General features: G+C 43.8%; 1 protein-coding gene across 1 annotated transcript in view; it reads left to right on the forward strand.

Moving 5' to 3' along the window:
* Positions 1-15,264, forward strand: part of LOC134988777 (transient receptor potential cation channel subfamily M member 2-like) — a 448,705-nt gene that overhangs the window by 303,367 nt on the left and 130,074 nt on the right. The window contains exons 14-15 of the mRNA XM_063950574.1: positions 4,760-4,895; positions 6,241-6,412. Of these exons, the coding sequence (XP_063806644.1) occupies positions 4,760-4,895; positions 6,241-6,412 (308 nt within the window). The remainder of the gene's footprint in view (positions 1-4,759; positions 4,896-6,240; positions 6,413-15,264) is intronic.

Here is a 15,264-nt window from a genome sequence, read left to right on the forward strand (position 1 = left end):
GCTATCCTATGTAATCATAATGTTAAACCCACCTCCACTTATCGGTTAGACTACTATGTGACTGTCTTCCGTAGCCCCATTATAATACATGCTCGATTTAATGTCATATATAGGCAGAGATGGTCTGGGTGTAGGCAGACATGCTGAGGGTTTAGATAGATATGTAGAGATGGTCTGGGTGTAGGCAGAGATGGTCTGCGGTTAGGCAGAGATGGACAGGGTGTAGGCAGAGATGGTCAAGGTGTATGTAGATCAGAAGAGATGGTCTGGGTGTACTAGGGATGGTTTTGGTGTAGACAGAGATGGTTTTGGTGTATGCAGAGATGGTTTTGGTGTATGTAGGGATGGCCTGGGTGTAGACAGGTATGGCCTGAGTGTAGATGGATAGGTAGAGATGGTCTGGGTGTAGGCAGAGATGGTCTTTGTGTAGACAGAGATGGCCTGGGTATAGGTAGATACAGTAGATATAGGTGGTCTGGGTGTAGGCAAAGGTGGTCTGGGTGTAGACAGAGATGGCCTGGGTGTAGGTAGATAGGTATAGATGGTCTGGGTGTAGGCAGAGGTGGTCTGGGTGTAGACAGAGATGTACTGGGTGTAGGTAGATTGGTATAGATTGGGTTTAGGTAGAGATGGCCTTTGAGTAGGCAGAGATGGACTGGGTGTAGGCAGAGATGGACTGGGTGTAGGCAGAGATGGATTGGGTTTTGGAAAGTATGGACTGAACTAGGAAGCAATGGGAAGAACAGGGACAGATGAACAAGAAAATAAACACAAAGCACAGGGGTTGGTAAAAGAATTTACATTGGCCAGACTCAGGGTGGTGAAACTGCTGGGAAATCAAACCTGCAAAGATGAAGACACCTGCCTCAGCTAGCCTGTGTAATGGTAATGGTAAACCTACCTCCACTTATCGGCTAGACTACTATGTGACTGTCTTCTGTAACCCCATTAAAGCCTGTCTAGCCTGTCACTATCACCTCCCATCACTCCTTGTCTGCCCTATCCTTTTCTCTGTCCCCTGCTCCCACCTTTATCCTTCTCCCCTAGTCTCCTACATTTCCTCCTCTCTCCCCCTCTTTGTCTCCCATCCAATCCACTGCCTCACTTCCACTCCTCCCTTGAAAACATTCTGTCATCCACCTCTACCCTACCTTGGGCCCAATTGTCCACCACTCTGCCCTGCTCCTTCCCTCCTCTCCCTACCTTACCTCATATCCCACTGTACCACACTTTACTCCCTCCATGCTCAACTGGTGTAGTGTCCCTTCCTAGCCCTGGAGCCAGCACCCTCACTACACCATCTGTATCCCTGTCTTCTAAATCCATCTCACTTCATTTATACAGCACCCCTGATAATCTCATTCACATCACTCCCTCAGACTCTCTCCCTCTCTCCTGTGCCCTCTGGAATGCCAGATCTGTCTGTAATAAACTGGTCCCCACCCATGACCTTTTCTTCTCAAATTCCTTGCATCTCCTAGCCATCACTAAAACTTGGATTACCCCCTCTGACACAGTTTCTCCCACTGGAGGTCTCACATTCTCACACACCGCCCGACCTGGGGGTTGCCACGGTGGTGGTGGTGTTGGGCTCCTACTACCCTCTAGCTACTCATACCAACTCAAACCACCAGAGCCATCACTTACATTCTCTACATTTGAGGTCCATGCCATATGCCTCTTCCAACCTGTTCATCATTGAGTAGCTGTCATTTACTGCCCCCCTGGCATGTCCTCCAAATTCCTTGACAACTTTGCTTCCTGGCTTCCTCATTTCCTATCTTCTGACATTCGCTCCATTATCCTAGGTGATTTCAACATCTCTATAGATAACCCCACAAAATCAACTGCCTCTAAACTCATTAACCTCACGTCTTCTCTTGGTCTCTCCTAGTGGACCTCCTCCCCCTCCCAGGTAAGTGGAAGCTCACTGGATCTGGTCTTCACTCAACGCTGTGATCTTTCTGATTTCTCCAACTCCCTGTTCCCCCTCTCTGACCATCACCTGCTCACTTTTAACCTCTCTCTATCTGCTTCTCCATCTTTACCACCTAAGACTACCATCACAAAGTGTAACATTGAGGCTATTGACACCACTTCCTTATTTTCCCTGTTTGACTCGCTGCTCTCTCCTATTCTCTCTCTTTCCTGTCCTGAACAATCTACTTCCCTATACAATGCATCCCTTACCTCTTCTCTTGACTCTGTCGCCCCACCAACCACTATTCACCGTGGCAGATCGACACCTCAACCCTGGCACACCAAAAGCACCAGATATCTGCAAATATGCTCACGTACCGCTGAGCGACAGTGGAGGAAATCACGCTCTAAGGCCGACTTCCTCATCTACAAATTTATGTTCTCATCTTATTTTGCTACCCTTACCCTCTCTAAACAATCTTACTTCAAAAACCTCATCTCCTTCCAATCCTCAAACCCCGGCGCCTCTTTGCCACTGTCAACTCGCTCCTCTGCCCACCCCCGCCTCAACTCTCCTCTACACTTTCTACTCTTGACTTTGCCACCTACTTCACATGCAAAATTGACTCCATTCGTCAGGATATAACATGCCACCAGAAGTTGACTCTAAGTCCAGAACCTGAGTAACCCCCTCCTCCATTTCCCGACCCCCCTCTCCTTCCCTCCTACCAACTCTGACATATTTCTTCCCTGTATCTGGAGAGGAAGTCATGGTCCTCATTCGGTCCTCACCTCCCTCCACCTCCCCACTTGACCTTATTCCCTCCCGCCTTCTCCGCTTCCTCTCTTCTTCTGCCTGTTCCCATCTTGCCCATCTACTCAATCTCTCACTCTCATCAGGCACTGTCCCTTCTGCCTTCAAGCATGCACTTGTCTCTCCTATTCTTAAAAAACCTACCCTTGATCCAACCAATCTCTCCAACTATCAATCCATCTCTCTTCTCCCTTTTGCCTCCAAACTCCTTGAGCGTATTGTCTACAACCGCCTCACTGTCTTTCTTTCTTCCCACTCACTGCTTGACCCTTTCCAGTCTGGTTTCCATCCTCAGCACTCCACTGAAACTGCCCTCACAAAAGTCTGCAATGACCTCCTTGCTGCTAAATCCAGGGGCCTCTACTCTCTGCTTATCCTCCATGACCTCTCTGCTGCTTTTGACACTTTAGACCACCCTCTGCTCCTGCAAATCCTTTACTCACTTTGTTTGTGTGATACTGCTCTCTCCTGGCTGTCCTCCTACCTTTCTGACCATTCCTTCTCGGTCTCCTCTCATGACTCCACCTACCCCTCACTTCCTCTACCAGTAGGTGTTCCCCAAGGTTCTGTTCTTGGGCCTCTACTTTTCTCTCTCTACACATCCCCATTAGGTGAGCTCATTAGCTCTTTACGCCGACAATACTCAAATCTACCTTTCCTCCCCTGACCTCTCCCCTGCTCTCCTCACTTGTATCTCCAGCTGTCTCTCTGCTATCTCCTCCTGGATGTCCCAGCGCTTTCTTAAACGTAACATGTCTAAGACTGAGCTGATCATCTTCCCTCCCTCCTGCATAACCTCACCTCCTACAATTTCATTATCCATTGATGGCACTACTATCTCCTCTAGCCCCCAAGTGCGCTGTCTTGGAGTAATCCTTGACTCCTCCCTCTCCTTCAAACCACACATTCAGCACCTCTCACAAACCTGCCATTTCCATCTCAAAAACATCTCCAGGATCAGACCCTTTCTGACCCAGGACGCTACTAAGACCCTCATCCACTCACTGGTCATCTCCAGATTGGACTACTGCAATCTCCTCCTATCTGGCCTCCCTCAAAAATGCCTCTCTCCACTTCAACCTATCCTCAATGCTGCTGCCCGTCGCATCTTCCTCACCAAATGTACTACATCCACATCCCCTCTCTTGCAGGACCTTCATTGGCTCCCCTTGCCATTCAAAATCCAATTCAAGCTTCTCACACCTACAAAGCCCTCACCCACTCCTCTCCCTTTTACATCTCTGACCTTATCTCCCTTTACACTCCCACCCGTCCTCTTCACTCTGCTAATGCACGCCAACTCTCCTGCCTACTGATTACTTCCTCCTACTCCGACCTCCAAGATTTCTCACGTGCTGCTCCCTTTCTCTGGAATTCTCTACCTCTCCCCATCCGACTCTCCACCTCTACAAAACTTCAAACGGGCTCTCAAGACCCACTTGTTCCCCAAACCCAGACAACTCTCCTCCTAAACCTTTTGTCTATGCTCACTGTCTACCCCCTCTGTGTCACCTCAGTCTGTTAGCCCCTCACCTTTTAGATTGTAAGTTCGCAAGAACAGGGACTTCTTTCCTCATGTGTCTTTCCTTTTCTTTTTTACACTATCTTATACTCCATGCTCCCTATGATGGCACCTAACCCCGGGTTTTCTATACCTGTCCTATATTGTCATGAACTGTAAGTGCAGTTTTCTTGTTTGCTCATTTGATTATGAACTGTGTAATAGGCGCTGCGGATCCCTTGTGGCGCCATATAAATAAAGGATAATAATAATAATAATAATAATAATAATAATAATAATAATTATTATTATTATTATTATTATTATAATACATGCTCGATTTAATGTCATATAGCAGCCAAAAACCTGGGTTCTTATGTGCCCTCGGGCTTACTCAGTCCTCTGTTATCTGTGTGCCAGGAATGGATCTTGAGTCTCCAGTGAACAATTGCAGAATATTGTGAATTTGTCCGATAACCATATTCTACGATTAAACTGTTGCGCTGATTCTACTACTCTCCTAGATTGGTCCGCACTGATACAGTTTATCTGGGCCGGGTATTCCTCTCTGTGGACTACATATTCTTCTGTATTCATCTCTTGCAAGTCTTCACCGTCAGCAGCGTCACAGGGGCTCAGGTTATCGTTTTTCGCAGACTGGTAAGATGTCTATATGAACAATCTGCTGTACACCCTGATTATGTTTCAGTTATTTTGTACTATATCAATATTAGTAGAGATAACTATATGAATATAGTTTGGACCTGATTCTGAATCTGTGCAAAGTGCTGACATGGGGCCTAATTAAAATCTGGTCGCTCCTCTGTGAATTTGCAGAGGTCTGCAATCAGATAGTCGCCGCCCAGACAGAGTGAAAAACCGCCCTGTGCAAGTCTGCGTAAGCCATGCGAAAATCTCTGCGAACGCCGGTCAGCTGCAAAACCATTCACAACTCACTCACCATCTAATGATTTTTCCAGGCTGTGCGCAGCCCAGAACTTACTCCTACAGTGTGATACAAACCGGCTGATCGGGGCCGGAGCTGACGTCACACACCTGCCCTCAAAGCGCTTGGCCATGTCTGCATTTTTCCCTAACATGCCCAGAAAACGGCCGGTTACCACCCACAAACGTCGGCTTCCTGTCAATGAACCTGCGTTCGCCTAGTGATCAAAAGAGACGCATGATTTTTTTGCAGTTTGGACTTGTGCCTGCACATTATGGTCCATACGCTTGTGCAATCGTTTCATAATCGGTCACTGCGATTTCGCACAACAGCGTTCAGGTCTGAATGAGGCCCATAGGTAAACGTCCATGGCTGCCTGATATACTGCATTATGCAAATTCAGGTATCTGCGCGGCTTCCTGTATATACATCTCATTGGCCGCAGCCATCATCTTTCGTACCGGCACTTACACCGGGATGCAGTTAATTTACTGAATGACGGGATACTGGCGGTGGAAATACAGACGCTGGAATCACGACAACAGGGAAAATGAGGGTGGACAAAATCCCAACCACCGCCGGTATTACCTGTAGGGGGGTGATATAATAGTGTGGGGAACGCAGCGAGACTGCGAGGGGACACAGTGCGCAAGAGGTTGGGATTTCATACTGAATCCTATTTACCCTACCGCCCACATTCTCGTCCACACCCCCTCACTGAGCAGTCACTATGGGCTGATTCAGGGGTTACCACAGGTGAGAGAGCGCACGTTAGGAGAGACATGTATGTACTAAGCCTTAGAGAGACCAAGTACCAGCCAATCAGCTCCTGACTGTCATGTTACAGGCTGTGTTTGACAAATGCCAGGATATTATAGATAAAGCCGTCCTGCGGAGGACAGGAAGGATCTATCTCTGGAGAGGCACACCTATGCACAGTGGGCAGTACTGCATTGACGTTCACTCAGAATTTATTACACCTTTGTCTACAGGACAGAAGTTACTGTGTTGTTTGTCCCATTGTAAGTGATCAGTGTTTGTGTTATTTATTTTCTCCAGCTGAAGGATACTTACTTCTTCCTCTTCATTGCGTTCATTTTGATGGTGGCCTATGGAGTTTCAAAGCAGGCGATCCTATATATTAATGAAACACGGTGGGACTGGATCTTCCGCCATGTCCTCTATTATCCCTATCTATTATATTATGGGGATCTTCCATTAGACGTGGACGGTAAGTTACCCGGTGCTATGTGGTTATGTCTGTGATATGATAACATTGATAAAGTATACGGCTGTATACAGGGCTGTAACTAGGTGTGTGGAGGGGGCACTGCACATAGCGCTGCAGGGTAGGGGGCGCTGTTGGCAGTACTTGTCAATTATCTGTTTTAATTACTTTCACTTGCAGCTTCTCCCCTGTTTGAAGCCCAGCATCTCCTGACCGCCCATGTCTCCTACCCTAACCCCTTATGTCACTAATACCTATACAACATCCATGAGCTCAACTTGAGATTTCTGTTGTTCAGTCACACTGTCCTTTATTACATTTCATACCCGGGATTCTAACCCATTGTCTGTGGCATTGCAGTCAGACACTCTATTCATTGAGCTATCTGCCCTTACATTGAAAGATAGATAATTCTAAACTAGAGAAACCTTGTACTTTGTGAGAAAATGATCAGTATTGCGGCTGAGTAGATCTATGTAGTGTGTGGCTGGGAGGGATTGGATGTGTGACTGCACACTACATAGATCTGCTGATTATTTTATTACAAAGTACCAGTAGCGTCATATAGTGTTCATAGGTTTTATGCAGGATAAATAGCTCAATGAGTAGGATGTGTGACTGGAATGCAACAGGTGATTGGTGTGAATCCTGGGTATGGCAGTATATTGAAATGTGTTACTGCATTTAATAAAGGGTATTTGTAACTGAATAAAAACTAGCACTCAAGTTCAGTGCATGAATGTGGTATAAAGAGGATTTGTGTCCAAATACATTTTCTTGCAGTGGTCTATAAATGTGTGTGTAATATAAATATATATATAGTACTGCGACTCAGCACTCAATACCTCTATAATGGATGCCCAGGTGCCTTCCTTACCTTGCGGTATTTGTATGGAAGAAAAATAGGTGGCACTCAAGTGATACTTTACATTAATAACGAATCCAGAGACAAGCTGCTGTTAACGTTTCAGTTATATTGATAACTTTTGTCAGAACAAGGCATACAATGTACAAAACATACTGTACCTTTATAGCTTCAACACAAAACGGGCGCAATGTTTCCGGCCACAGGGTCTGTATGGTAGATGATGTCACTGTCTCAGAGCTGACGCTGTGATCGCTCAGCCCGCTTGGCTCCTGGTTGCCATGAAAACCACAAAATAAAACAAATAAACAGTGATATGAAAAAGAGATTCCAATCCCAGCATGTATACAATGTATCCCATAAGTGGTTACAGATTACTAATTGCCTTGTGATGTGAATAAGCAAGCACAACCCGGGAAAACATGACTATATTGTAATTTGGTACTACTGCTATGCGCTACCAGTAACAATACCATCGTTATCACAAAAAGCAATTTAAACTAAAATGCTCATTTATCTCGTTAGGGGCCACCGTGTTTAGTCTATTAATCCATTTCCCCTCTCATCATTATAAAGCCTTATTACTGTCTCCTCCTCTAATACTGGATTGTTGCTGATCAATGATCTTATATTTTAACATAGATAACTGGTGTTTTTGAGCTTGGAAATGTTTAGCTACAGGTTGAGATTGGGTCTCACCTTTTAAAGCAGCACATATACCAGACCTATGCTAGGCCATTCGTTCCCGAAATTGGCAAGCAGTCTTACCCACATAAAAGAGGCCACAGGGGCATCTGATGAAGTAAATAACATGTGTGCTCGTACAGGTTCAAATCTTATTGATTATAATGTATTTGCCAGATTCTACGGTGACCAAGCCTCTATCCGGGTGAAACGTACGTTTGTGGTAGACGTCATTGTGACATCAGTTCCGGAATCCCGTGCAGCGCACATGGGACCGGGCACAGGGCACAACGAGAAAGACTACTGAGGAGTTACACACTACCACAGGTATTTCTGGTGTCCTCTCATCGGGATGTGATGGTAACGGTTACACTGCAATGATCGTTGGGTTAAGTGTTCCCGAAACCACCAGCAACTGACAGCAGAAATACCGCTTCTTTCTTCCTGCCAGTGCCGGTCAGCTCTCTCACCTCCCATTCACTGTACACAGTACACATGGGAAGGAAGTAGAAGTTACTGTATATACGGATCCGACAATCTGTTTCACATAGCTACTCCGACATAGTATAGAATTATTAACTCTTAAACTACAAGTACCTGCTAGCAGTAATTGAAAGTGTATCTGAGGAGCTATTACTTACTCTATCTAACCACAATTGTGTATTCCTCACAAGACACACCTCTTATAACTGTGTACTCCTTGACTAATATTCAAGAGACAGCTGTCTATTTGTGGTGTGTCTTAACAGAGGTACAAGGCATTAATTACTGCTAATTGACAAAACTTCATTCTTCAAATACTTTTACAATCTGTTTGTGCTATTCGTCATTTTGACGTCAGTTCCGGAATCCCGCGCAGTGTACACGGGACCAGGCACAGGGTACAGCAAGAAATCCTATCTCATAGGGACAATCGAGGAATTAGACTTTACTATAGGTATTTCTGATGTCCTCTCATCGGGAGGCAGCGGTAACGGTTACACTGCAATGATCGTTGGGTTAACTGTGTTCCCGAAACCACCAGACATCAGACTGCTTATTATGTACTTAAGACGTTGTTAGTCTTATACTAATATCCCTCATTCCAAATGGACAGAGGCAGCACGTCGATTACTATCTAGTAGTACACTTTATACGGGTCCTGATTTAACATTCTTTCTAGAGTTATTGTCATTAACCTTATAGAGGAATTATTTCTTATTTGACAGGTAAGTGGTATGTACAATTACAAGGGTGTGCAATGCGCTTTTGTTTATCTCCATCCCTTGCTAATTGTTTTATTTTTTAAATTGAAAAAGATTTGTTTTTTACTAACCCCGATATAGCTGGCAGGATTAAGTTCTTTGCACGCTATATCGACGATCTGTTTTTCATCTGGCAAGGGTCCACACAGGAGTTTAACGAGATGGTAAACTTGATTAACACCTTAGACCCGACAATTAAATTTACCGCTAACAGCAGCCATGTAGCTATACATTTTTTAGATGTGGAAGTATCGGTACGGGATGGACGCATACATACAAATATTTACAAAAGACCTAATGATAAAAATACTATGTTACATGCAGCGAGTTATCATCCACCCTCGTCCAAATACAGCCTTCCTTTCTCACAATTTCTTCGGATACATAGGATGATCTGCAAAACACTGCAACCAAAATAGATAAAATGGCTTTACAGATCAGGACACGGGGTTATGACTGGGATAATTTGCAAGCTGCAAAAACTCGAGTTTTGAATATTCCCAGATCTGAAACCTTAAAATCTAAAACCCTAAAAACTGACTCCAAACAGAAGATTCCGTTTGTACAATGCTACAGTTATTTATCTAAAAGTATAGCACATATACTGTATCTAGAGAAACATGGCCCATTGTTACTCCTAATAATGATTTACACATGCTAACACAACAATCTCTGTTAACCAGTTACACCCGCAATAAAAGTATCAAGGACCTTTTGGTCTGTAATGATATTTCTAAAACCAAGCCGGAACCCTTCGCAATTTTCTATATAAGAAACCAGGCTGTTATAAGTGTGCTGCATGCACTACATGTAGCTACATGGAAACGGGTCCTAGCTTTGTGCATCCACAGTCTGGCAAATACATTAAAATCGATAAGATTTTAACCTGTACGAGCACACATGTTATTTACTGTATTTCAAAAGACGGATTAGAATGATCCTGCACTTCTTACATAGTTTAGAAAAATGTTCTAGTACCAACTATAAACAAATAGATCCATCAATGGAAAAGAGAAAAGAACGTAGAGATGTTGGTGGTGCTCCACTGCGGAAAATGTCTATCAAATCATAAAGAGGTTATCCCTACTGAGAGACAGAGGGACAGAAAGTCTGCCTCTGAGTGGGGGCACTCTTTTTTTCAAATCTATGTTAATTATTAAAATATAACTTTTAATTGATATCATTAAAATACAGGGTGAATCCTCACTCTGATGGTTAACATTTTCTGCACAAGGTTTTTATAAAAATAATTAAATGAAAACACTTATATCATAGAGATTCTTTATATATATTTGAATCTCCAAAATTATTTTGTAACGCTATGAATGTGACCAATAATTTGTTCTTATTTTACAATACCAGCTTTAAATGCTTATATCCAAAAAAAGGGCGAAGAATATTATATTATGTAAAGCAGAGTCTTATCAATTGGAGGAATTAATGCCTCATACCTCTGTTAGGGCACAACACAAAACAAAACACAATAGTGTATAAAAAATGAGGGGTTTTCAATTTGAGGTATTTAATGCCTCATGCCTCTTTTGGAACACACCACAAATTGACAACTGTTTTTAGAATACCAGAGGAGGAATACACAGCCACAAGGGGAATATCATGCAAGGAATATACTATTGAGATAAGATAGCGTACATAATAGCTCCTCAAATATGCTCTTAAATATTCCTAACAGGTGCTTGTAGTTTGAACGTTATTAGCAATAGTATGCCATGTAGAAAAACAATGTGAGCCGTATATTCAGCAACTTCTACTTCCTTCCTATGTGTATTATGTATAGTGAATGGGAGGTGAGAGAGTTAACTGATCGGCGCTGGCAGGAAGAACGAAGCGGTGTATCTGCTGCCAGGTGCTGGTGGTTTCGGGAACACTGTTAACCCAACGATCATTGCAGTGTAACCATTACTGCCGCCTCCCGATGAGAGGACATCAGTAATACCTATAGTGAAGTTTAATTCCTCGATTGTCCCTATGAGATAGGATTTCTCGCTGTACCCTGTGCCTGGTCCCGTGTACACTGCGCGGGATTCCGGAACTGACGTCAAAATGATGTATAGCATGAACAGATTGTAAAAGTGTTTAAATAATGAATTTTTGTCAATTAGCAGTAATTAATGCCGTGTACCTCTTTTAAGAAACACCACAAATAGACAGCTGTCTCTGGAATATTAGTCAAGGAGTACACAGTTATAAGAGGAGTGTCTTGTGAGGAATACACAATTGTGGTTAGATAGAGTAAGTAATAGCTCCTCAGATACACTTTCAATAACTGCTAGCAGGTACTTGTAGTTTAAGAGTTATTAATAATAGTATACCATGTCGGAGTAGCTATGTGAAACAGATTGTCGGATACGTATATACAGTAACTTCTACTTCCTTCCCATGTGTATTGTGTACAGTGAATGGGAGATGAGAGAGTTAGAGTTGACCGGCACCAGCAGGAAGAAAGAAGCGGTGTCTGCTGTCAGTTGCTGGTGGTTTCGGGAACACTGTTAACCCAATGATCATTGCAGTGTAACCGTTTCCGCCGCATCCCGATGAGAGGACACCAGAAATATCTGTGGTAGTGTGTAACTCCTCAGTAGTCTCTGTGAGATAGAATTTCTCGTTGTGCCCTGTGCTCGGTCCCATGTGCGCTGCACGGGATTCCGGAACTGATGTCACAATGATGTCTACCATGAACGTACGTTTCACCCAGATAGGGGCTTGGTCACCGTGGAGTCTGGCAAATACATTAAAATCGATAAAATTTTAACCTGTACGAGCGCACATGTTATTTACTTCATCAGATGCCCCTCTGGCCTCTTTTATTTGGGCAAGACTGCTTGACAATTTCTGGAAAGAATGGCCTAGCATAGGTCTGCTATACGTGCTGCTTTAAAAGGTGAGACCCAATCTCAACCTGTAGCGAAACATTTCCAAGCTTAAAAACACCAGTTATCTAAGTTAAAATATAAGATCATTGACCAGCAACCATCCAGTATTAGAGGAGGAGACCGTAATAAGGCTTTATTACAAAGAGAGGCGAAATTAATTCATAGATTAAACACGGTGGCCCCTAAGGGGATAAATGAGTATTTTAGTTTAAATTGCTTTTTGTGATAACAATGGTATTGTTACTGGTAGCGCATATTGTGCGATTATTAATCTGTAACCACTTATGGAATACATTGTATACATGCTGGGATTGGAATCTTTTTCATATCACTGTTTATTCATTTTATTTAGTGGTTTCCATGGCAACCAGGAGCCCAGCGGGGTGAGCGATCACAGCGTCAGCTCTGAGGCGGTGACGTCATCTATCCATACGGACCCTGTGGCCGGAAACATCGTGCACGTTTTGTGGTGAAGCTATAAAGGAATGTTTTGTACATTGTATGCCTTGTTCTGATGAAATTTATCAATATAACTGAAACTTTAACAGCAGCTTGTCCCACGTGAGTGCCGACTATTTTTCTTCTATATATACTCATATTCTATATATACACAGATCCAAAAGTCTGTCACTCCATACGGGGTTAATAAATGTAACTGTGCAAACAATACATTAAAAATATACAAAAATACAAAAACATGCAAAATATCCACAATATATATAATAATAGCTACAAAGGGCATTACTGAATAAACGTACATATAGTAATTAAACAATAAAGGTATTAGCTAATTTTTGTACCTAAAATGCCCAGGAATAATAACAACAACAACACCATAGTTGTTCGCTCACACACATGAACATACAAGGTCATTTACCCTCCTAGAGAAAGACACTATCAACATACAGTATGGCAAATAAACTTCAACTTACAACTAAAAGTATCCAATGAAAAACAATAGCTATGTTCCTGTTACAAAAAACATTGGAGCCCTAAAGTCTCATTTAACCCTTTTCGATACCTCCCAACATGACACTCTCCAGAAGGGATGCGGTGCTCTGCTCCGGGACTTCCCTCTTACTGGATGATTACCGACACCCAGAGCTGGGCCTAGGCATAGGTAAACTAGGCAAATGCCGAGGGGCACAGGCAGCTTCTGCTGATTAAAATGATATGCATCATGCCTATATTCTGTGTGTGACTGCGGCTGTTACTTGCATATGAAAAGCATTACTGAAGTGCAGCATTATGCATAAAAGGTGTAATACAGTACTTTGTGGCATAACGTATAGATAGGGGACTACCATGTGGTCTAATGTAAATAAAGAGGAATATGGTTTGCTGTAATGTGAATAAGGGGCACTACTGCATGATGTAATGTGAATAAGGGGCACTACTGCATGATGTAATGTGAATAAGGGGCACTACTGCATGATGTAATGTGAATAAGGGGCACTACTGCATGATGTAATGTGAATAAAGTTGCAGTACTGTGTGGCGTAATTTCAACTGGGGTTATTATAGTGTGGCCATGCCCTTTCCCAGTAAGAACACGCACCGTTTTGGGCTGCACACTGAATGTGCACACTGTTCCTATTTAAAATATAGGGGGTAGGAGCACCAAAATGAGGACTGCTATGGGTGAGGGGTGATGGGGCTGGGAAAGGGGTACAGGGTCAGAAGCGGAACTAGCGGTGGAGATAGAGGGCACCAGGCAAAATATTGCCTAGAGCATCATATTGGTTAGGGACGGCTCTACCGGCACCTGTGCTGAAACACCTTTCTTTTCCATTAACCTGTTCAGCACAGGTGATGGTAATCATACAGTAAGAGGGAAGTACAGGAGCAGATCATTGTGTCCTGGAGAGGTCATGTTGGGAGGTATGACATAGGTATGAGCACTGGGTCAGTATTAGGGTACAGCACAGATGATGGTAATCATACAGTAAGAGGGAAGTGCAGGAGCAGAGCATTGTGTCCTCCTGGAGAGGGTCATGTTGGGAGGTATGACATAGGTATGAGCACTGGGTCAGTATTAGGGTACAGTACAGGTGATGGTAATCATACAGTAAGAGGGAAGAGCAGGAGCAGAGCATTGTGTCCTCCTGGAGAGGTCATGTTGTGAGGTATGACATAGGTATGAGCACTGGATCAGTATTAGGGTACAGCACAGGTGATGGTAATCATACAGTAAGAGGGAAGAGCAGGAGCAGAGCATTGTGTCCTCCTGGAGAGGGTCATGTTGGGAGGTATGACATAGGTATGAGCACTGGGTCAGTATTAGGGTACAGCACAGGTGATGTAATCATACAGTAAGAGGGAAGAGCAGGAGCAGAGCATTGTGTCCTCCTGGAGAGGTCATGTTGGGAGGTATGACATAGGTATGATCACTGGGTCAGTATTAGGGTACAGCACAGGTGATGGTAATCATACATTAAGAGGGAAGATCAGGAGCTGAGCATTGTGTCTTCCTGGAGTGATCATGTTGGGAGGTATGACATGGGTATGAGCACTGGGTCAGTATTAGGGTACAGCACAGGTGATGGTAATCATACAGTAAGAGGAAAGAGCAGGAGCAGAGCATTGTGTCCTCCTGGAGAGGGTCATGTTGGGAGGTATGACATAGGTATGAGCACTGGGTCAGTATTAGGGTACAGCACAGGTGATGGTAATCATACATTAAGAGGGAAGAGCAGGAGCTGAGCATTGTGTCTTCCTGGAGTGATCATGTTGGGAGGTATGACATAGGTATGAGCACTGGGTCAGTATTAGGGTACAGCACAGGTGATGGTAATCATACAGTAAGAGGGAAGAGCAGGAGCTGAGCATTGTGTCTTCCTGGAGAGGTCATGTTGGGAGGTATGACATAGGTATGAGCACTGGTTCAGTATTAGGGTACAGCACATGTGATTGTAATCATACATTAAGAGGGAAGAGCAGGAGCAGAGCATTGTGTCCTCCTGGAGAGGTCATGTTGGGGGGTATGACATAGGTATGAGCACTGGGTCAGTTTTAGGGTACAGCACAGGTGATGGTAATCATACAGTAAGAGGGAAGAGCAGGAGCAGAGCATTGTGTCCTCCTGGAGAGGTCATGTTGGGAGGTATGACATAGGTATGAGCACTGGGTCAGTATTAGGGTACAGCACAGGTGTTATGCACACCAGTGCCT

Source organism: Pseudophryne corroboree, chromosome 2, assembly GCF_028390025.1.
Source record: "Pseudophryne corroboree isolate aPseCor3 chromosome 2, aPseCor3.hap2, whole genome shotgun sequence".
Taxonomy (NCBI): domain Eukaryota; kingdom Metazoa; phylum Chordata; class Amphibia; order Anura; family Myobatrachidae; genus Pseudophryne; species Pseudophryne corroboree.